Raw genomic sequence first — 24757 nt, 5'->3', positions numbered from 1 at the left:
CACTGGTCCTCAAGTCTGTTTCTTTGCCAGTACCATGCTGTTTTTATCACAGTAGCTTTGTAGTAGAGTTGCAGGTTGGGGATTGTGATACCCCCTGCCATGTCTCTGTTACCTAGAATTGCTTTTGCTATTCTGGGTCTCTTCTTGTTCCAAATGAATTTTTGGATTGTTTTCTCAAGGTCTATGAAGTATGCTGCTGGGATCTCAATTGGAATTGCATTAAATCTATATAGCAGTTTTGGAGTATGGTCATTTTCACTATATTGATCCTTCCTACCTAGGAGCAGGGGATGTCTGTCCATTTTCGGATATCATCTTCAATCTCTCTTTTCAGAGTGAGATAGTTTTCAGAGAAGAGGTCTTTGATTTGTTTTGTTAGGATGATTCCTAGGTATTTCAGTTTTTTGAATGGATGCTATTGTGAAAGGAATTATTTGCCCTATTTCTCTCTCATTGAGTCTGTCATTGGTGTAGAGGAAAGCTATTGATTTTTGTGTGTTGACCTTGTAACCAGCTACTTGACTGAATTTGGTTATTAAGTCTAGAAGAATTTTGGTGGAGTTCTTGGGGTCTTCTGTAGAGAGTATCATGTCATCTGCAAATAATGACAATTTGACTTCATTTCCTATATTTATTCCTTTTATTTCTTTCTCTTGTCTAATTGCTGTGGCTAATGTTTCCAGAACTATATTGAACAAGAGTGGTGATAGTGGACATCCTTGTCTTGTTCCTGATTTGAGTGTGAAGGATTTCAGGTTTTGACCATTTAGTATGATATTGGCTGTTGGTTTTTCATAGATGGCTTCTATTAGTTTGAGGTAGAGACCATCTATTCCAATTTTTTGTAGGGTTTTTATCATAAATGCTTGTTGGATTTTGTCAAATGCTTTTTCTGCATCTATGGAGATAATCATATGGATTTTGTCCTTGGCTCTATTGATATAGTGTATTACATTGATTGATTTTCGTATATTGAACCATCCCTGCATCCCTGGGATGAATCCCACTTGATCAGGGTGTATGATCTTCTTGATGATCTTCTGCATTCTGTTTGCCATTATCTTATTAAGGATTTTTGCATCTATGTTCATTAGTGAGATTGGCCTATAATTCTCTTTTTCAGTTGGGTCTTTCTCTGCTTTGGGGATCAAGGTGATGCTTGCTTCCAGGAATGAATTAGGGAGTACTGTTTCCTTTTCAATTTCATTGAAGAGTTTAAACAGTAGTGGCAGCAGTTCCTCTCTAAATGTCTTGTAGAATTCAGCAGTGAAGCCATCAGGGCCTGGGCTTTTCTTAGTTGATAAGTTTTTAATTACATTTTCAATTTCATTGGTTGATATTGGGTTGTTCAGAATTTTTAGGTCTTCTTCGTTCAAATTTGGTAATTCATATGTATCTAGGAATCTGTCCATTTCTTCTGTGTTGTCCATCTTGTTGGCGTATAAGTTCTGGAAGTAGGTATTGATGATCCTCTGGATTTCTGCTGGGTCTGTTGTCATTTCACCCTTTTCATTCCTAATTGCATGGATTTGGGCCTTTTCTTTCCTTTTTCTGTCAAGGTTGGCTAAAGGTTTATCAATTTTGTTGATTCTCTCAAAGAACCAGCTCTTGGCTTCACTGATTTTTTGAATCATTCTCTTAGTCTCCATTGCATTGATTTCTCCTCTGATCTTTATAATTTCCTCCCTTGTATGAGCTTTGGGGTTGTCCTGCTCTTCTTTTTCTAGAAGCTTGAGGTTCAGCATCAGGTTGTTTAATTGGGCTCGTTCTGTTTTCCTAATATGCATATTCACTGCTATGAATTTCCCTCGTAAGAATGCTTTCATTGTGTCCCATAGATTCCAATATGTTGTACTGTCATTGTCATTTAATTGAAGGAGCTGTCTGATTTCTTCTTTAATTTCCTCTGTGACCCATTGGTTATTCAGAAGTGTGTTGTTCAATTTCCACGTGTTTATGAAATTTTTTGAGTTTCTTTTGCTATGGATCTCCAATTTCATCGCACTATGGTCTGACAATATACAGGGGAAAACTTCAATTCCTTTGCACTTACTTAAACATGTTCTATGTGTGAGTATGTGGTCTATTTTGGAGAATGACCCATGTGCAGCTGAGAAGAATGTGTATTCTGATTTTGTGGGGTGGAAGACTCTGTAAACATCTGTTCAGTTCATTTGTTCAAGAGTTCGATTGAGTTCTAGTATTTCATTACTTATTTTTAGTCTAGTTGATCTATCTATTTGTGACGGTGGGGTGTTGAGGTCCCCCACTACAATTGTATTAGTACATATATGACTTTTCATGTCCATTACTATTTGTTTTATATAGTTGGGTGCACTAGTGTTTGGTGCATAGATATTCATGATTGTCATCTCTCCCTCTTGGATTCTGCCCTTTACAAGGATGTAGTGTCCTTCTTCATCTCTCTTCATCAGTGTTGGTTTGAAATCTACTTGATCTGCCAAGAGGATAGCTCCTCCTGCTTTTTTTCGGGTTCCTATCGCATACAGTATTGTTTTCCACCCTTTAACTTTCAGTCTATGAGTCTCCTTTTGAATTAAGTGTGTTTCTTGTATGAAGCATATTGTTGGATTTTGCTTCTTGACCCATTCTGCCAGTCTATTTCTTTTGATTGGTGAATTGAGACCATTAACATTGATGGTTATAACTGAAACACATTGACTTGTCATTGCCATGACTTTTTCTTTTTGTTGGGTTCTCCCCCTTTACATTTAATTTCTTGTCATGCCAGATGGGTTCATTCTGCTTTGCTTCCTGAGGTTGTGATCCTCAATGTCTGTTCCTAGGATATTGTGTAAAATTCTTTGGAGTGCTGGTTTGGTATTCACGAAGTTCCTAAGGTGCTCTTTGTCATGAAAGTATCTTATTTCTCCATCCATTTTGAAAGATAGTTTTTCAGGGTACATCAATCTGGGTTGGAGACTGTTTTCTTTTAGGGCTTGGAATATGTCACTCCAAGCTCTTCTTGCCTTGATGGTTTGTGTTGAGAAGTCTGCTGTGATTGTGATGGGCTTTCCTTTGTATGTGATTTGTTTCTTTTCTCTGACTGCTTGGAGAACTTTGTTCTTCTGTTGTGCTTCTGGAATCTTAACAATTATATGCCTATGTGTAGATTTTTTTTGATCAAGGCTATTTGGAGTCCTATATGCCTCACTTATCTGTATGTCAAGCTCTTTTCCCCTGCTTGGGAAGTTTTCTGCCATTATTTCTGTGAAGAGATTTTTTATGTCATCTGCACTCTCTCCTGTATCTTCATTGAGCCCAATCCGTCTTATGTTATTCTTTTTTGCATCATCTAGCAGCTGCTGGACTGATTTCTCGTGTTCCCTTATCATTTTGAAGCAATTTTTCTTTTCCTGGTCACTAATTGCAATCTTATCTTCTATATCTGAAATTCTGTCCTCACATTGGCTCATTCTGCTGTGTAGACTTTCAATGGAGTTTTTCATGTCCTGGAAATCTATTTGCATCTGTTTTGTGGATTCTATTTGTTTCCTATGTTGGGATTCCATCACGTTCCTCACCTCCTCTCTAGATTTATTAATCATGTCTTGCACTAGGGGCACAATTTCTCCTGTTATATGAGAAATTATTTCTGATTTCATTTTTTCCAGATCCCCTTTTGTTGCCAGTTCAGTGGGTTCAGGTGGTTGCGTATCAGAGTGTTCCATCTCATTTCCCTTTGGGGTTGCTGTAGGTGATCTGGAAGTCTGGTTTTGAGACTTATTTACGTGTTTTCTCATTTCGACTGGGGCAGGGCGCTATTAGCCCCTGCACGGATTACCTCCTCCGAACTGGGTGAGGTAGGACAGGGGCCGGGAGCAGCAGTAGGGATGGTGACCCAAAAGCCCTTTTCTTTGGACTGGGAGCAGCCGGAGGGATGGTGGCCGGGAAACCCCTTCCTCTGGACCAGGAGCAGTGGGATGGTAGCTCTGAAGGCCCTCCCTCTGGGCTGGGAGTGGTGGGAGGGATGGTGGCCCAGAAGCCCCTTCCTCTGGGCCAGGAGCAGTAGGACAGAAGGTGGCCCAAAAGCCCTTTCCTCTGGGCTGGAAGCAGCAGGATGGATGGTGACCGGGAAGCCCCTTCCTCTGGACCAGGAGCAGTTGGACGATGGCTCAGAAGCCCCTACCTCTGGGCCGGGAACGGTGGGACTCAGTACCTTGGTCTGGTGGTCTGGTGTTCTCTGCGTCTTTGTAGTGTGGAATCAGGTGGCTGCCTTTCTTCAGCGGGGTGATTCAGTGTCTTCCGCGCAACTCAGGTCCTCGGTAGGGCTTGCACAGACCTGCTTGTCTGCAGTGGGCTGATTCGGTGTGTTCTGTGCAACTCAGGACCTTGGTAGTGCATGGGCAGACCTGCCTGTCTGCAGTGGGGTGATTACGCGTCTTCCGCGCGACTCAGGATCTCGGTAGGGTGTGCACAGACCTGCCTGTCTACAGCAGGCTGATTCGGCGTGTGTTCCCAGTGACTGGGGACCTCGGTAGGGTGTGGGCAGACCTGCCTGTTTGCAGCGAGGTGATTCGGCATCTTCCGTGAGACTCAGGACCTCGGTAGGGCATGCACAGACCTGCCTGTCTGCAGAGGGCTGATTCGGCGTGTTCTGTGCGACTCAGGACCTCGGTAGGGCATGGGCAGACGTGCCTGTCTGCAGCAGGCTGATTTGGTGTGTGTTCCGTGTGACTGGGGACCTCGGTCAACACCAGGTTTTTTAGGGAGCTCCAGGAAGTCTGTTCCACACTATACTTTAATTATCCTGGGAATTATTTTTTAACTCAAGTATTCATCTGATCCCTTCAGCAATCCTGGCTATAAATACTGATTTTTCTCTCATATTTCCCTCTAGGTGACTGAGATGAGTTGCTATTTTTTATCTAGCTTACCAGGCTTCAGGTTTTGATGTTAAGATGTTCCAGTGAGAATTCCACATGAGTTAGAAGACCATTTACCCCTATTATCTTTAGAATTTTTGCTGTGGTAGCCAGTAAGCTGTCCATTCCCTGAAGTACCCAGGATAGGCCTCCAAAAGAAACATATTCTATTCCTTTCACCCTAGAGAAATGCAGCAAAAAAGGAGATGGCATGATAACCATGGAAACAGCATAAAGGCAGTGGGAATTATAAAAATCAATGTCTATCTTATATTGAAACAACAGGAAGGTAGAGGACTAACCTTAGAAAAAAAAACCTATAGAGTAAGTAGGAACATTATTGCTACGTCACTGCCAACACTGCAGTAAAAATCTGCTGCTATGAATAATTTCTTAATATCTCTATGACTTTGTATGCAAAATTCTACATTGTAGAATGGAATGTCTGATTGACCAGAGGCCATTCCTGACTAGAGGTGGAAAAGAGAAGATGTGACTCCATCAGTTTCTGTATTCCTCCCCATAACTATCCATAGCTAAACTTTCATCTGTAAAATTAGAAAAGAAATTGGATACAAGTTAACCAAAAAGGAAAAAAAATGACAAACATCCATCATTATAACTCCTATGTCTTTTATCAGCTGACTCCATGAAAGGCACATCTACAGTTCTACAAATCTCCATCTACAAATCTCCAAAAAGACGGATGGACTGTAAAGGTGCTGCAAACTCAACCCACACAGGACAGATTTGGGATAGAAGGCCCCTTGCCTCTTTTGCCATCTTCCACACAGAGGAGACTGAAACCTGGCAGCAAATTTTACTAGCACAGACAAGGGCCAGTGACCAGGAAACTGCTCCCTCCCTGCTGGACAGGCTGCAAGCTTTTTTTTTTTTTTTCCTGTCATATACCCTAGTGGCTAATTGGAACCCCGTAATGACAATAACAATAGGGACTGCAGCACAGCAGAGGTGGTGAAAGAGGCAAGTGGTGACCAGTGGCTTGAAGAGCAATGCAAATGTGGGAAATTTAAACAGCTGTGGGAGGTCAGCACTCAATCCGATGGAGAGGAGGCTGACGGGGAGCCAAGCAGCCTTTGGCTCTATCTGCGGTGGCTACAGCAGCCCCCCACCTCACCCTTTGGCAGGTGGTGTGACAGGATAGAGATTTGCCAGTGAGGGTGGAAGAGAGGAGGCTGTGAAAAGGAGGAGCCAACTATACACAGGACTGGGAGCAGCCTGGGCTGTCCCAGCCTGAGGGCACCACGGCAACTGGCAGTCATATGGAGACAATCACAGTGAAGAGATGTGGGCAGGCCTCCTGCCATACAAGACATACAGAAAGTTGCTGGCTGAAGACCAGACCCAGGCCCTACATCCAGAGGCCAAGATAAGCCCTGTACCCAGCACTAATCCTACTGCAGACTTGATGGAGATACACAGCACAGTTCTGGGCACTGACATGGCTACTACCACAGAACTGTGAACACCAGAGGAATTTTATTATTATTTTTTCTTTGTTTTGTTTTCCTTTTTCTGTCTAGTTGGTGGCTTTTTGGGGGGGGGGGTTGTTTAGGTTTTTACCTTTATTTTTGTTTTCTTCTACTTGTCTTCTTTTTTTCCTCAACTATCTCTGTTTTTTTTTTTTTTTTGATACCAGGGATTGAACTCCAGACCTTGCACTTGTGAGGTAGGCAACAGCACCACTGAGCTAAATACCTGGCCCTCCTCAACTATCTCTCTTGATTCTGATATTTTCATGTGAGTGAATGCTGTCTCCTGTCTTTCTGGCTTACTTCAATATTCTTTTGCTTTCTCCTTCATTCTCTTGAGGATGCAGGAGATCCTGCCTTCTTCTCCAGTTTCCCAAAACTTGGGTGATCACCCTTTGTCCTCCAGCCTTGCTTCTACAATTCTCTTCATTTTTCTCTTTTTTGTCCCTTATCCCTCTCAACCCTTCCCCCCTATTTTGGTAAAATCACTCCACTAAGGAAAAACTCATTGCATACAAGTTCTTGGTTTATGCTGAATTTTGTTATACAACTACAGATCTTGCTCCTATGGTTAAATGCACCAAATTAATAGTTATTACAGTTTGTCAGTTTCTAGGCTGTGCTTGATGCTACTGTTTTTGCTAATTGTACTACTTCAGCCAGGATGTCATACCTACTATAATCAGATGTTCTGCCTTGTATGGCGATGCTGTGATTGGGGTCATAACCATTACTATAGTCTGGTACCAAAGGACTGGGTACTGAGCCAAATAGACAGCAACTTCTCATCCTTAATAAAGTGGAAAGGTAGGAAGGATCTTGGGACAGACACAAAGACCAAGAAGCACCTACAGCCAGAAGACATCTCTGAGGAACAGACATTTCCTAGAGAAGCCTCAATGCTAGTCATAAGGCTATCTACCATAAGAAATTTATAAGTATCAATGCAGAAAACAAAATAAAATAAGAAAAATAGAAAATGACAAGACAGAAGTAAATGCAATCCCAGAACTCCAGCCCAACCAGGAAAAGTCCAGGGGATAACATGATAGAGGAAATCAGAAGCCACCCACCTGAATTTCCTGAAATGATAGGAGCAGAAGTAAAAACAACAACAACAACAACAACAACAACAGATGAATGAGGCTATAGAGAAAATAATTTCTCAGGTAAAAAAAGAAATGATCAAAATGAAGGACATGCTCAATGAATCTAGAGTAGACACAGAAAAAAAAAATGGAGGAGCTTAGAAAAAAGATGCAAGTCACAAATGCCCAACATAGGAAAGAAATAGAAACCATGAAACAGATTCAAACAGATATCCAGGAGATTAAAATTTCCAATGAAAGTATATTCTACCAATTGAATAAAGGCAAGGATAGAATATCAGTTCTAGAAGACAGGATTGTGGCTGGTGACCATAAAAAGAAAGATATTTTAAAAATAGCAAGGGACCATGAAAAATCAATCCAACAGCTGCAAGATGATGCAAAGAAGAACAACATAAGATTGATCGGAATAAATGAGAAAGCCAGAGAAAGTGCAAACGCAACAAAAAAAAATGTTTACAAAAGTAATGGCAGAAAAATTCCAAAACATGGAAAGAATTTTTGATATACAAGTGAGGCATATAGAACTATTAGCCATGAGCAAAATAAATCTACACCAAAGCATATAATAATAAAGATTCCAGAAATTCAGCACAAGAACAGAATATTAAAAGCTATTATTAAATTAATATTAAAAGCTATTATTATATTAATATTAAAAGTCAGAGAAAAGAAACTAATCACCTATAAAGGAAACCCATCAGAATCAGGACAGACTTCTCAACACAAACCCTTAAGTCAAAGAGAGCTTGGAATGAAGTACAGCAGACTCTCAAGTTCCAAGTGGCCTGACATATGAACAACTTGGGTTATAACCAGAATTTTAGTTTTAACTTATGAACAAAGTTTTGAGTTATGACCCAAATGCTGGCCCTTTGTGTTTCCAAATGGTCTTAGCTACATATTTAACCCTTAAAGAGTTCTGAAAGGAACATTACAACAACTGTTTCTTTGTGGGGTTGAGAAATACTGGGCCAATGACTCTCTAAGGACACTGAGATCTGCCTGTATACAGGAGAGAGACTTTGAAGGCTGTATAGAGGAGCCTGAGCCTTCAACTGACCAACTTGAATTACAACCAGCCCTCAAAATAAGTTGAGTTCATAAGTCAAGGGTCCACTGTATTTCTGCTGACAGAAAACAACCTCCAACCCAGACTGATGTACCCTGCAAAACCATCTTTCAAAATCAATGGAGAAATAAGATACTTTCATGCCAAAAAAACAACTGAAGAAATTCATGAAAACCAAACCAGCTCTACAAAATGCTCTAAAGGACATTTTAGAAAGAGATACGGAGGACCACAATTCCAAGAACACCAATAAAAAGAAGCCACTAGACAAGGCAAGCAATTAAACAGAGGAGAAAGACAGGGAATCAACAGCAGGAAAATAATATGTCAAGGATAAGCCAATCTGTAACAGTTCTAATCATCAATGTAAATGGTTTCAACTCACCAATCCAAAAAAAAAAGAAAAGACTGGCAGAATGGATCAAGAAATAAGATTGAAGATTATGCTGCATGCAAGAAACACATTTAACTCAAAAAGAAATTCACATGTGAAAGTCAAAGGATGAGAAACAATATTCCATGTAACAAGAACCCAGAACAAAGCAATGTGAACTTCAAGCCAAGACTGATCAAAAGAGACACACAAGGTCACTATATACTTGTTAAGGGAAAACTCCAAGAAGAAGAGATAACAATAATAAATATATAGGCATCAAATACCGGTGTACCCAACTATATAAAACAAATATTAACAGATATGAAAAATCTAATAAGCACTAACACAATTTTAAAGGGGAAACTTAATACCCCACTGTCACAAATAGACAGATCAACTAGAAAAAAATAAATAAATATGAGAACTAAACCAAACCTGTGAACAAATGAGCTTAATAGATGTCTAGAGTGTTCCACCCCACAATATCAGAATATACATTCTTCTCAGTGGCACATGGGACATTCTCCAAAATAGGCCACACACTAGGCTGCAGAACATGCTTAAGTAAATGCAAAGGAACTGAAAATATTCTATGCATGTTATCAGACTATAATGCAATGAAATTGGAAATCAATGGCAAAAGAAACCATAAAAACTCCATGAACACATGGAAATTAAGTAACACCCTCTGGAACAACCAACAGGGCACAGATGAAATTAAAGAAGAAATTAAATATCATCTACAGTTAAAAGATAATGCCAATACAAAATACTGGAACTTATAGGGCACAATGAAAGCAATCCTAGGAGGGAAATTTATAGCAGTGAACACTCACATCAGCAAAACAGAGTGAGCTCAAATAAACAACCTAATGATAAACTTCAAATTTCTAGAAAAAGAAGAACAAGTCAAGCCCAAAGCTTACATGAGGGAGAAAATTAAAGATTAGAGCAGAAATTAGTGCATTGAGACTAAGAAAACAATACAAAGAATCAATGAATCGAAGAGTTGGTTCTTTGAAAGATTAAATAAAACTGACAAATCCTTAGCCAACTTTCATCAAAAGAAGGAAAGAAAGACTCAAATCCATGCAATGAGCAATGAAAAGGGTGAAATCACAACAGATCCTGCAGAAATCCAGAAAAATCATAAATACCTACTTTAAGAGCCTGTACTCTACTAAGATGGCAAATACAGAAGAAATGGACAGATTCCTAGATATATATGACTTACCAAAGCTGAAGCAAGAAGATATAAAATTTTTAAATAATCCAATAGCAACAAAATTAAAAATGCAATTAAAAACATACCAACAAAGAAAAGCCCAATTTCTGATGGTTTCCCAGCTGAATTCTACAAGAAATTTAGAGAAGATCAAATGCCACTACTCTTCAAATTCATTAATGAAATTGAAAGAAAGCAGTACTTCCAGAATCATTCCTGGAAGCAAGTATTACCCTGATACCAAAACTAGAGAAGGATCCAACTAAAAAAAAGACAACTGTAGGCCAATTTTCTAATGAACATAGACACAAAAATCCTCAATAAGATACTAACAAACAAAATGCAGCAAATCATCAAGAAGACTATACACTATGAACAAGTAGGATTCATTGCAGGGATGCAAGGATGGTTCAACACATGCAAATCAATAAATGTAATATACCATACCATATCAACAGAGCCAAAGACAAAAATCACATGATCATTTTAACAGACACAGAAAAAGAATTTGACAAAGTCCAACACCCATTCACGATAAAAACCCTATGGACAATTGGAATAGATAGTCTTTTGCTCAATCTGATAAAAGCCACCTATGACAAACCAAAAGCCATACTAAATCATACTAAATGGTCAAAAACTGAAAGCTTTCACTCTAAAATCAGGAACAAGACAAGAATGTCTATCACTAGTCTTATTCAATATAGTTCTGGAAACATTAGCCAGAGCAATTGGACAAGAGAAAGAAATACAAAGAAGAAAGGACGAAGCTAAAATATCATTATTTGCAGATGAAATGATACTATACATAGAAGACCACAAAAACTCCACCAAAAGTCTTCTACATTTACTAACCAAATTCAGTCCTATGGCTGGATACAAAGTCAACACTCAAAAATCAATAGCATTCCTGTACACAAATAACAAACTCATAGAGAGAGACATTAGAGGAACAACAGCTTTCAAAATAGCATGGAAAAAATAAAATACTTAGGAATCAATCTAACAAAGGAAGTAAAAGGTTTTTACATTGAAAACTACAGTACTCTGAAAAAGGAGATTAAAGAGGATATCAGAAAATGGAAAGACATCCCTTGCTCTTGGGTAGGAAGAACCAACACAGTGAAAACAGCCACTGTTATACAGATTTAATGCAATGCCAATAAAAATACTATTAGCATACCTCACAGAACTAGAGAAAACAATCCTATAATTCATTTGGAACCAGAAGAGACCTGGAATAGCAAAAACAATTCTGGGCAATAAAGGCAACACAGGGGGGGTCACAATCCCAACTTGAAATTATACTACAGAGCTACTGTGATAGAAATAGCATGGTACTGGCAAAAAAAAAAAACCCAAAACTGACCCAAACATCAACAGAAAAGAATTGAAGATACAGAAACAACCCCAAACACACTCAGCCACCTCATCTTCAACAAAGGGGCCAAATACCTTCACTGGATGAAAATAGCCTCTTTAATAAATGGTGCTGGGAAAATTGGCTTTCCACATGCCAAAGGCTAAAATTAGACCCATGTCTCTTACCAGGCAGTAAACTAAAATCAAAATGGATCAAAGATGTAAGTATTAAAACAGAAACACTAAATCTGCGGAAGAGAAAATAGGTGGAACTTTTGAAGACATGTAAACACTTTATCAACATAAACCCCGATTGAATAGAAAATACTACAAAGAATCAATAACTGGGATCTTATCTTATTAAAAAGCTTTTGCACAGCTAAAGAAATCACCAACAGAGTGAAAAGACAACCCACAGAGTGGGAAAAAATTTTAGCCAGTTGTACCTCAAAGGACTAATATCTAGAACATACAAAGAATTGAAAAAAATCAGACCCTCCCAAATATAACCATTCCAAAAATGGGCATCTGAGATGAATACACACTTCTCAGATGAAGAAGTACAAACAGCAAATAAACATATGAAAAAATATTCAACATCACTGGGTCACTGAAGAGATGCAAATTAAAACAATGCTGAGATTCCACTTCCACAAAGAATGGGTATTATCAAGAAATCAACCAATAACAAATGCTGGTGGGGCTGGGGGAATAAAGGAACCCTTCTCCACTGTTGGTGGGAGTTTAAACTGGTGCAACCACTGTAGAAATCAGTGTAGAGATTCCTCAAAAAACTAGGATCAGAGGTCCTATTGGACCCAGCTGTTCTCCTTCTAGGTATCTTTGGAAAGAATTAAAAACATCATACCACAGTGATATATGCACATTCATGTTTATAGCGGCATATTTTGTAATACCTAAATCTTGGAAACAACCCAAATGCCCATCAACCAATGAACAGATAAAGAAGATGTGGGGTTTTTATACAATAGAGTACTACTCTGCCATAAGAAGCATAAACTTGAGACATTTCTAGGTAAATGGATACACCTTGAGACAATAAATCAGACACACATGTGAATATCTCATTTTCTCTCTGGTGTGAGAAACTGGAAGTATAAATAAGGACCAAAATGTATAATAAATATTGTAAAATAGGAAGAAATTGTTTAATAGGAAAGGGGAACTATGGAGGGGAGAGGGGAGAGGAGAGGAAGGAAAAAGAAAAAAATGGAAAAAAGGATAAAATGGAAACAAAGCTTTGTAGATAAGGAGAAGAAGGGGGTTGAAGGGAAAGGAGAATAGGAAAAAAAGAGAGGAATCAAGATATATCATGGAAAGGTAGAAACTCCCTATAATGAATGTGATCATTATGTGTATCTAAATTGTACCAATAAACTTAATTAAAAATAAGTAAAATAAAATAATATAGATTTACAAGCAGTAACAACCACAAAACATCATATGACATATTCCGAAAAGAAAATATCAGTTTTTAAAAATTTCTGAAGACTATATTCTGGGCATAAAGACAAGTAGGGAAAAATGAGTAAGTTTTAAAACAGAAGATACGTTGATTTCTAAAGTAAATTAGGTTTGTTATATACAATATTGAAATATCAAACCTTAAGGAACTCCATGAAATATGATTATTTTAAATAACCAGGTCAGCATTTCAACATCTAGGCAAAAACCTTTTAAAAATCAATTTTGTACACTAATTTCTCAAAACTGTTAAGACTCAAGCAAAACTGAAAAAAAGAGAAATCTTCAGTTCTTTTGTCCAATTGTCTAGCAATAGAAATTTACCTCACAGAAATATGTCAGAGTTCCTTCACTATGCTAAAATTCAGGAAGTATGACATATAAAGTATGAGAGGTTTCAAAGGACCTGAGAATAAACCTAGAGATTCTTGAAAGCTAACTAAGTATACAGAAGGGTCTATAACCAATCTTAAGTCCCTTAAGTATGTTACACACTTTATTAAATAGCAGTTGTATTTCAATTATATTTTGATTATACTTTGAAAGATCCCCTTGTCCTTTCCTCAATTTTTGTAAGGCGTAAGAACTGGAACAAAAGGAAAGCAGTATGTGCCAAAGACTACTGAGCACTGCAGGAATTGGGCCAGCAAAGATCCATGGTTTCAAAATCCAATCCCTAAACTGGGCATGGTGGCATGCACCTGTAATCCCAGCACTAGGGAGGCTGAGCGAGGTGGATCGCCCCAGGTTGGAAGCCAGCCTGGGCTACATAGTGAGTTCAAGGCAGCTTGCACTACAAAGTGAGACTTTGTCTCAAAAAACCAAAAAAAACCCCAAAAGCAAAACAAAACAAAAAAAATCTACATCTAATCTTTTCAGCAGAATCTAGATAAAAGGAGCATTTTCATTATATACATTCAGGGAGAGAGGATTTAAGTAAAAGAAGATGAGGAGGGGGTAATATTTTCAATCAGATATTCAAAACACTGATAGAATAAAAATCCAGAGAGGTACAGACAGATAAACAGAATCCTGAGGGCTAACAAGGATAATATTTTCAGAAAATAAAAACAATATACTGTTTTTTGAAAAACGAGAAAAATTCAATGAATATGATAAGGTGACAAGAAATAGTGAAGACAAGGAAGTTAAAAGCCTAAATTAAGTAAGAATTATTATCAAATTCAATCATAATTATCATATATAAAAGAAAGGCACTTAAGAGGTTTTGTAATGCCAGTAAGTTTAAGATTTTCCAGGTAGTTTTATGAACTTAGTCCAGGATGTGGTTGTGTCAGTGAGACTAAAAGAAACGGGAGAATTAACAGAAAATAGAGTATGTCAAAAAAACTGACAGGATAGAAAATACCAAGAGTCATGTCAATGGATACTGAAGTGACAAAAGATATTGAGAGACCATGTGGTAAAGCACTTATATGCCAAGCATTGCAGTTATTTGAAGAAAACTAAACAAAATAGTGGAGGCTGGAATAGATGGCTATGAGGAGGGAATACTTAGTCACTATTAAGAGAAAGTCTTAATAATGGTACAATCTTTTTAAATGACAGATACATTTCAGTTTTAGCATAAAAAAAGATTATACTGAAATGGATGTCATCTGGGAAGACATGGATTATGCAAATTAATCTGTTCACTGGCTGAACAAATATCTATCAGCTTGGGTATCAGGAAACAATCGACTCAGAAGAAACTGCTTGTTCCCTAGAGGCTTGCTTGTTTTAAATTTCAAAATTAAAAGTTTATTTAATACAATAAAACCAAAGATCTAAATATATATATGAAATGCTGACTGAATAGAAATTCACATATTTGACCTATTTAAAATGGTTGATAAGTTCAATTTGGTTTGAAATTATTTTTTCTGTGGCATATGTTGAAAATATTAAGTTTTGAACTATTAGATTCAAAAGACATACTCCAATATTAATACATTGGCTGGTATTCAATTTAACAACATAAAGAAAAGGCCGCTGCCTTAGTTATTAGATGACTTTCTCGGAATCAACTTATGGTATACAAGTATGTCATCCAATTCAGTAAAAATTCATAACTTTATAATGGCTCTCATTGAAGCAAGGATGGAAACTTTACAGCTTTTTAATAAAGAGACTAAAAATTAACTAAATTTGACTACGGTAATTCATCAAAATTTAGTTCCACACTGGCAGGTATCTGGCTTGCATTTGGAGAGTTAATGCTGTGAATCTTGTTCTTAACCAACTTTAGATTACCATCTCTCTACTTCCCTTTAAGAAGCAATAAACCTTTACCTATTCTGAGGGAACACAAATTACCTCACAATAAAAAAACAAGAGTAAACTGTTACTTAAAATTACATGTCAAGCTTGCCTTACAATTTAGATATCATCAAATAATACTTACCAATACAGACGTCAATTTTCCCTTTAATAGCAGCTTCATGCAGAGGTGTATAGTTCCAATTATCCCTGGCATTTGGATCAGCTCCTTGGCACAGTAACAGACTCACAACCTCAGCATGGCCAAAAGAACACGCATTATGGAGCGGAATGAGGCCTCCGTCATCACGAGCATGAACATTAGCACCCATCTGCAGTAAGTGCTCTACGACATCCTTCCTTCCAAAGCCTAAGAAGAATGGGAAAAAATGTTTTATACATTAATTCAATTTTGTAAGAAGAACAAAGAGAATAAATACCAAAAATTGCACTGAATTCTACAATGAAAGGATTTTAAAAAAATCAGCTGTGTTCAAACTGATCTTTCATTTCACAGAATCACATAGAACTAAGAAAAGCTCTTCCTTTAGTCACTGGGCAGTTGATTCAAAAAACATTTCTTAATTATCTGTTACATGGTTGGGCAACTGTGCTAGAAATACAAAATGAATGAGACTCCTGTTCAAGGCACTCACTTTCCCCTCAAGCTTCACAAGACAAAATTATATGCACAAACTTCATCTTTTTTTCATCATCTTTATATTTTAAAAGGTTTTTTAAATACTGCTGACAATTGAAGCTAAGAAAAATTACAACACACAACATTACACCAGAAAGCTAAAGAGAGAGGAATGCCAAGTTAACAGAAATGTGGTGACAGTTTAGTTACAGGGGATTCCGTGAAGGAGAACTAAAGATGATGCAAGGATATCTAATGTTAGGTGAAATGGGTGAGTGAAACTATTCGAGATTGGATTTATTGAGGCTGAGATAAACCATAGGGCAGACAAGTGGGAAATAGACATTTGAGAATAAACAATCAGAACACTGACAGGTAAGAAGTATTACAGTTTTCATATAGAAAATAGGAAGCAAGGAGAAGAGTCAAAATCTGAAGCACTGTAAAGGCACTTTGGTAAGAAATATTAAGGAGGACATCAAGGAAGTCAAGAAGCAGTAACATTATGCAAAGTCTTGCATGATGAAGATTTAGTAAGATCAAAAGAGAAAGTTAGTAATTTTAAAGTAATTTTACTGAAATAATAAAATTATGAGTTATAATGCAATGAGTTAAAAAAGGAAATTGCACATATTAGCATTTTTATCTTTATAAACTAGTACCTTTATTAATGATTTTTTCTCACTTTATATTTCATATATCTTATTAGCTAAGTATCACCACCTCCATGCTATTTCTTATGGGGTAATATTGTTAGAAAATGGCATCTCAAATAAAAGTAAAAGGTAGTGAAAGGGTCATATCTTTCTCCATTTTATATTAAAAAAATGAAAACAATTTGGAAAAGAAAAATTTTTTTCATGGTATGTTCTCCATGCTATGTAGAGAAATGCATTCAGTACAGAAAAGTAAGCACTAAGAAAAAGTCTCCAAGATAAAAGATACATTTCCGCGGACATGTATCACAAAGTCAGAATTAGGTTTCTATAAAAAAAAAAATTCCTTCAAATTAAGCTGAATGTTTTAGGTTAAAAAAGAAAGTCAATTTTGCACTAGTTACTGGAACAGCAGATGCAGAGTATATGCTAAAGTAACTGTTCTTACAAAACTTTAAAGATATTAGGTTCTGTCTGATTCTCTGACTGCAACATCCTTATTCCTTCAACCATCACCCTAATTAATCTTCCACTGAGCTGCAGGTACTGTCTTTATCAAGGAAAACTGAATGATTCTTTTTCCCTACGTGGATTTGAATAAAGCCTGGGTACAAACTTACTTTTTTCTAACTAGTGTACTAACAATGCTTGAGAACTATTTTCCTTCCTTCGTTAATAATAAAAGTTTAAGTAAAATACATTTTAATTTATCAATTGGCATTTTAAAATATTCATAATAATTATGAAGCAAAATAGGAAAGTGTGTTTGCTTTTTATTACAACTTTTAGATTGAAAATATAAAAGTGCTTGGTATTAGGCAGAAGGTAGTGAAGTAGAAGTATGCTCAAACACTGATAATGTGAATAGAAACTGGTACCACACGTTAGGAAAAAATATAGCAGTAGCAGTTATCATGAATCGGCTTAAACAAATACACCCTCTGACTTACCAATATCATTTTTCAAAATTTATCAAAAAGAATTCTTCATAGATGAGCAAAGATTTCACAGCAAGAATACCACAGCATTACTTATGGAAAAATCATGGAAACAATCTAAATGTCGAACAAATGAGACATTGTTTTCAGAAAATGAAGGTTTTTCGTATATTTTCCTGTATTAAAAGGGATGTTGTAGAATACTGTGAATATATTTGATACCAATGAATCATATACTTAGAAATTATGAAAATGTTAAATTGTTAGACATATTTGTCACAATAAAAAACCCCACAAATATAAACAATATATAAAAGGAAAAAAAGGATGTTATATAAAACTTAACAAGGAAAGGTGTTTAGATTAAGCAGTCTCAGATTAAAAATATACAAAACAGGGCAGGGGATTTAGCTCAGTGGTTCCAGCGCCTGCCTCGCAAGCGCAAGGTCCCGAGTTCCATCCCTGGAAAAAAAATATTCAAAACAAAGTACAGGAGAAAATATGTATTTAAAATTAAATGAATTGAAAAAAAGACTAGTGGGATTATGAAATTTTTTTTGTTTTTCTGTTTTATACATTATCATATAAAAGCACATCTTAATTATCATATAAAATCTTTATGACCAGGAGAAAAAGACTTTATGTGAGTGGGCCTGTTACCGCTCTAATCTTACTGAGTTTTACTCTTTCACTATGTGTTCTTTAAATATGATAAACTTGATCTAGCCCAGAGGATTTTGTACTTGCTGTGCATCTGTCTGAAAACATCAGCTCCAGAAATTCACAAGTCTACCTCCTTCTGTCATGCAATTCTCAGCCCAAAAAGAAACTCAAGGACACTTTCACTGATGACCAACTTAAAGCCACTCACATGCACACATACCTTCTCATCACCACTGTTACAATCATCCTGCTTTAATTTCCTCTTGCACTCAATCACTACATGAAAGTGATACATTATCATTATCTACAATAAGCTTTACAAAGAGGCAAAGAACTGCATTATTGATTTAATTTTTTGGTTCAGACACAGACATCTATCACCTAATGACATTTCAGTTAACAACAAACTGCATGCATGTCCCACAAGAGTACATATATCATCTAGTGAGGGTAGAGCCATATTTGTTTATATAAATATACTCTTATTATTTTCACACAATGACAAAATTGTATAACATATATTTCAGAACATGTCCTCATCATTGAGTGATGCATAACTGCACTTGATTCATTACTCTTGAAAATTAAATATATAAATACAGTTGAACTCCCAATCCTAGTGCCTTTCTTCTCCCAGAGAAACAATTATGTAAGTGTAATATGTATTATATCATACATGTTTTAAAACTTTATACTATGCATTTTTAAAGACATGTATGTATATACTTTTATCTTTATATGTATATATTTCATATATTATATTCCATGCTATTAGAATATATTAGTCATATTTTTGTCACTATCATATGGTTCAAAAGATACTGTTAGCTAGAGGTTGAAACTGTGCCAAGAAAACCCTCTTCTTCTTGGCCAAGAGAACTCAGTTTTACTTGGGAACTGGGAATAAAGTCATATGTTAAAAGAACTGAATCCCTTCCTGGTCCATAGAGTGAATTCTGATTACTCTGAGCCAGTCTGGAGATTTCATTCCTCTATGCTAGTGAATGTCAGTTAGACAAAAAGAAAAATCAAGAAGCTTCTGGGAAGACTTTTTTCCCAGAAGATAAGGTTTGAAAAAAATCTTTTTCTTCTCTTCTCCTCCCTCTCAAATTTTAAAAAATTCAAGAGAATTATGAAAATACTGACCTAGCTACATTGGCCCTTAGGCACTCTGAGTGAAGGTGATGCTGGACTCCCCTCCCTGTTCCAGCAGGTGGTGCAGCTGGGGCAACAGGGCTCCTGTACTTTGGCCCTCAGGAGTTTTGGTGCAAGGGACTTCTGTGTACGTGGGGGGTAGCAGGCTTAGGCGCCACCTGATGCCACTGCTCTCTCAGAGCTAAAAGACACCCACTCAAAGAGAATATTGTTAAAGGAATTTCAACATAAGAAGGTGTCTGTTGTATATAACCTTCCTGGCACTAAAGAAACCTGTTTCAGAAAGTTGGAAGACAAATTGACCCAGAACAAATTCATAGGATGAACTGAGAACCTTGCTTCATTTGTGTCAGTTCTGGGATGATATGGAGCTGGCTAAGAACATCATTTACCTGTACCACACAAAGAACAGAAATGGCACTTTTGAGGAATACAACAAGTTTGGATCAGTTTTCATGAAGCTGTATTACATGTTGGATCTTCAAAAATCTGCAGTGGAGCTCATCAAAGACCATTCTCCTGAATAAAGTGATGGTATTACATCTTAAAATAAAAAAAAGACCAACATCTCTGAGGTTTCTCAGATTCCATACCATTCAATATTTTAATGGATAAGCCACTTACCAAGTGCAAATATGAACGTGCATTGGAAATATTGACAGAGGAAAAATTAGGATGTGAAGTTCACCAAAGATACCTGTGTCCTTGCTTTTGGGATTTGCTACAAATTGAATACCCCAGAATCTTTTAAAATCTATACTACATTAAGAGAAGAAGTGCTAACCAAAGAACAAGTTCTTTCCAGTAGAGCATCCTGTTTCACTGTGGGATTAAGTCTGAATCAGAATCAAGTGGCATTTTGTCTCACTTTGTCCATTTTTTCTCAAATCATGAATCCAGAAGCATAACCTGCACTAATTTAAATATCACAATCCATATCTAGTCAAATATATTGGAAATTCTGATAGAAATACTGTGTGAGGAAAATCTAAATTTATAACAGCCTGAGTATATTTAACAATTTTCCTTATTCTTTTTATTTTTATTTTTATTTTTGGTACTGGGGGGATCGAAATGTGAAGCAGGCTGTGGAACCACTGAGCTAAATCCCCAGCCCAACAATCTTCCTTCTTCTAATGTTAAAGGATAACAATTAAGGCCATTCAAAAATGTTTCAATATCAAATATGAGGTCACTGATATCTATTCCTCAGGTCTGAGTTTAAAAACAGAAAAGTATTTCACTTATATTCAGCATTTTAAACTTGCCTAAAATTAAAGCAAGCTTCCAAGAACAACTCAGCCAATATTAAGTCTTTATATCTCCCAACTGTGACTTCTAAAATCTAAAGGCATTTAGAGTATTTTAAACTGATGTTTTTATTTATGATAGCAAAATCACAACTTAAAGACATTTTCTCCCTAATTGGGCTATCATCAAAGGTACAACCACTATACGTTGTATGACTGAAATATAAAGGTGAATGTTTAAATTTTTAAGAATTTATTAGAGTAAAAAACACACTGCCATTCATCACTCTTAAAATATTCTCCCTTGCTTTGAACACACTTATCCCATCATTTTTGTCACTTTCTGAGGCAGTTCTAGAAGTCCTCTTTCATGTCTTTATGACGTGTGATACAAAATACAATTAATATTCCTTCTGAGTGCCATCCAACAGAAAAGCAGTGTGTTACTCGCTTTTCTCAATACTGGGACACAATGCTCAACAACTGCAATTTAAAGAAAAGGTTTATTTTGGCTCACAGTTTGCAGACTTTTCATTTCACTCCACAGCTGGATGGCTCCAAGGCAGGGCAGAGGAAAAGCTACTCATGGCATGGGAGCTGGCAAGCAGAGAGTCAAGGAAAGAGCTGGGAAGAGATACCGTCCAGGTCATGCCCCCAGTGACCTGCCTCTTCCAACTCAGCCCAACCTACCAATAGCAAGTCAGTCATAATGTCCCTACAACTTAATCACTTTTCAAAGGTCCTGCCTATGATCTCACAAGGCTCTAGGCAGACATCTAGATATAAACCGTAACAAGTAGGCTCATAAAAACATTATGATGTCTTCATCCATCTTATTCACCAGATCTGGCACTGTTTGACTTCTGGCTCCTCCCCAAAGTCAAAATGACCACAAAAGGTAAACATCTTGAATTGATTCAGGACATTGAGACACCCATGACAGTGCAACTAAAGACAGGAAAGAGGACTTCTAGAACTGCTTTAGAAAGTGGCGAGAATGACAGGATGTGTTCAAAGTGACAGGGAGGGAGGTATTTTGAGGGAGGTTAATGGCAATGTGTCTTTTACTGTAGTAAGTTTTTTAAAAAAATTAAACAATATTTCTGTCATACCACATACATCCTTTGAATTGCTAACCCATTAATATACATTTATAAACCCCATGAGAAAATTTGTATTATGTGTTTCGTATTTTAACAAAAAAAATTTTTAATCACCCTATTACAGTAGGATAACGGTAGAATAAGTTTGACATTGTCTATGAAAATAACTCATGTACACTCACATAACTTTATTAATTCAACTTGATTTCTTGTCTGCCTTCTAAAATCTTTAAAGTTTTCATCTTTATACACACATGTATTTTACAGAGAAAATGTACATGCTATAGTAGTGTTCTCTAACCTGGGAAATTAGAGAATGACTTGTGACATATACTTTTTAAATGTTAAGGGTTTTCTACAGACTGGATTAAATGTATGCAGACCAATATACACAAAGTCATAGATAGATACCAGGTAAGAGACTTTTGCTCCTTTGTAATGTGTTTGATAACAAAAAAATATATACTTTCTAATTAATACTCAAAGTCACCATTGCTTCCTTTCCTAATTCCAATTCTAACTGTATTACCTTTTAATTATTAGAACAGATATATTAGCTTCTGATCATTTGACAAGAAGTCACTGTTTAATATATTTCCCTGTTGTTTTAAAAAATAAGTTTAGAAAATAACTATAAAATGACTTCTATTAAGTCAATGAAGCTGCACAGATTTTTCATTTGTCAATGGCAGACTGATTAATTTTTCCATTTTTTAGAACCTGACTTACAAAGAGGAAAACATTTATGCTTAGATAAAAGAATAGTTATAAAGTCAAAACTGTATTCCTTCCTTAAACCCAATGGAGAAATCACCAGAAGAAATAAAGGAGAGAATCCTAGGTTGCAGTTTGAAAACAACACTTTAAGAAAAGAAAGATGAGTTTAACAACAAAAAATAATATGTATCTTGAACAGAGGATAAATCAAAGGAAAGCTTTCACTCCTTAGCATTATCATATTGTTCTCCATGCTACTGTAGAATATAAATCAGGACCTCCAGTTCAGCTCTAGCCACAAGTACAGGAGCAACATCAAGGTAAAATTATGGAAGTTGGCTGGGGAGCAAGGTACAGGTAGATTCCCAAATGGCCAATTACAGTTAGGGAGACAGCACTTAGAAGTTGAGAAGTCCTAAGCAACCAGGTTACAGTTGAGCAGAAATCACTATCATCAGGTTCTCTCTGCTCTGAAGCACGTCTCTATTCTCCAAGCCATCTGGAGAAATAAAACCTACAACACAGGCTTTCTCACTGCTAAACCTAACCCCTCTCCTCAGAAGAACGCTCCCTAAGAGTATTTGAGAGGGATAAACAGAGGGACAAAATGAGGAGGGAGAAGAAATAAAAGAGTTAAGAGGATGAGGTGAAAGGAAATATTGTAGAAATAATGACAGGACTTGCCACAACTAAAGAAAGATGTAAAATTTCAAGTTAATAAGAGCTCATGGGCTGCAGAACAGAACTGACATGTTATAGTGCAATCTAACAACATCAAAGACTAAGAAATTTCTAAGTTCTTCAGAAAGAAAACAGATCAGCTACAAAAATCAAAAGAATAACAACAACAAAAACCCCCATACAAATCAGTTAACAAGTGAAATCAATCATCTCAGCTTTGAGAAAAAGCATGTTAATGCTTACTTTCATATCTAGGTAACTTTACATGTAAGAGTGAATTAAAACATCAGGTATGTAAAATCTCAAAGCTGAACATAAAAAAGACTAGTTGAGAATATTGCAACAATACTTCAGCACAACTAAAAAAGAATTTAGTGTGTGTGTGTAGCTATTTATCATGAATTAACTCATTAAAAAGCTATTATTGTCTCAAGATACACTGACCAATAAATCCCCTAACAAATCATTACAATGTATGGGTTTCAAAGAATAAACAGCAAACTTAACCACATTTGGGATAAGAAAGCTTCCCTAATGAAGTGATATTTGGGGCTAAGATCTAAAAAATAAGCAGTCAACCAGAGAAAAGGATAGGAACAAATGTTCCAAGGAGGCCAAGGTAAACACACTGTATATTCAAGTACCTAAAAGAAGTTCAGAATGGCTTAAATAAAAATAAAGAGGCTGATCAGGCAACAACATAGAATCAAACTAATTTTCTTGCCATAAAATCATGACGAGAAGATCATTTTTCAAACCAATATATCAGAACTAAAATTATTTGTTTTGTAACTCAGTGGAAAGACCCCACCAAAGTGTCATAACACAAGTTTCTGCTATGTGATCTTGGATATACTAAACAAAACTGCAAAATGTAGATAGATAACTATATATATGTCAATTTTAGAAGTCAGAGAAAAAAAGGCTACAAAATCTTGAAATTCTGCTGACCATTTCCAGTCTACTTTCTTTTATTTCAACATGGAACATACTGCAGAGGTAGTTACTCTTATTGTAAGAGAGGGAAAAGTTACTAATACAATGAATGAATGCTAATAACTAAGTCAAAAAAAGAAGGAAAATATTCCCTAATATAATAAAAGAAACTTGAACATTTTTATTTTAATGGCTATATTATTCAATAAATGGTTTGAAGAAACTATCTGCTTTAAAAACAGTTTTTAAATCCTCACCTTTCAGTACATCGCAAAATAAGTTCAAAACAGATTCAAGTGTAAGCTGTTAAAACGAAATCATAAAAAAGTTATTTGTCTGATCGCAGGAAAGAAAAAAACAACAGAAGAAAACAAGAAGAAAATATTTAAAGGCAACAGATTCAGGAAGTTTATAGATAAAATTTAAAGACAAACCAGGAAAATATTTATAATGACTATAATAAAACACAAATAATAAAAACACAAGAAGCCAAAAGAAAAGACTTTAAACCTCATATAGTCAGAGAAATACAAACTAAAATATGAATAGTTTTTTAGTTATAAAGATAATCAATGACATTTAGAGAGATACAAAATGTTCACAGAAGTATTATGCATAACATCGAATACACACATCATGGTTCAGATGTAAAATGTCTTCCTAAGTCTCATGTATTCAAAGAGGAGCTGTGGAAGGTGAATGGATTATGGGGGCATGACTGGAGGAGTAAATGGTCCTTGGCAGCTTCCTT

The 24757-nt window shown here is 36.3% G+C and overlaps 1 protein-coding gene across 2 annotated transcripts in view; it reads right to left on the bottom strand.

Annotated features, from left to right (window-relative positions):
• Nucleotides 1-24757, bottom strand: part of Tnks (tankyrase) — a 185393-nt gene that overhangs the window by 142066 nt on the left and 18570 nt on the right. Inside the window, exons 1-2 of one of the 2 annotated variants that reach the window (XM_087217231.1) lie at nucleotides 17514-17609; nucleotides 15413-15637 (exon numbers count right to left, since the gene is read on the bottom strand). In XM_087217231.1, coding sequence (XP_087073357.1) covers nucleotides 15413-15599 — 187 coding nt within the window. In that variant the 5' untranslated portion in view covers nucleotides 15600-15637; nucleotides 17514-17609. Of the gene's footprint in view, nucleotides 1-15412; nucleotides 15638-17513; nucleotides 17610-24757 lie in introns of those variants that run through there. The other variant, XM_087217230.1, reaches the window with a different exon arrangement.

Source organism: Heterocephalus glaber, unplaced genomic scaffold, assembly GCF_053883595.1.
Source record: "Heterocephalus glaber isolate CG9 unplaced genomic scaffold, H.glaber_assembly_v1.0 deba00001461, whole genome shotgun sequence".
Lineage (NCBI taxonomy): Eukaryota > Metazoa > Chordata > Mammalia > Rodentia > Bathyergidae > Heterocephalus > Heterocephalus glaber.
This window is presented reverse-complemented; position numbering and strand designations above follow the sequence as displayed.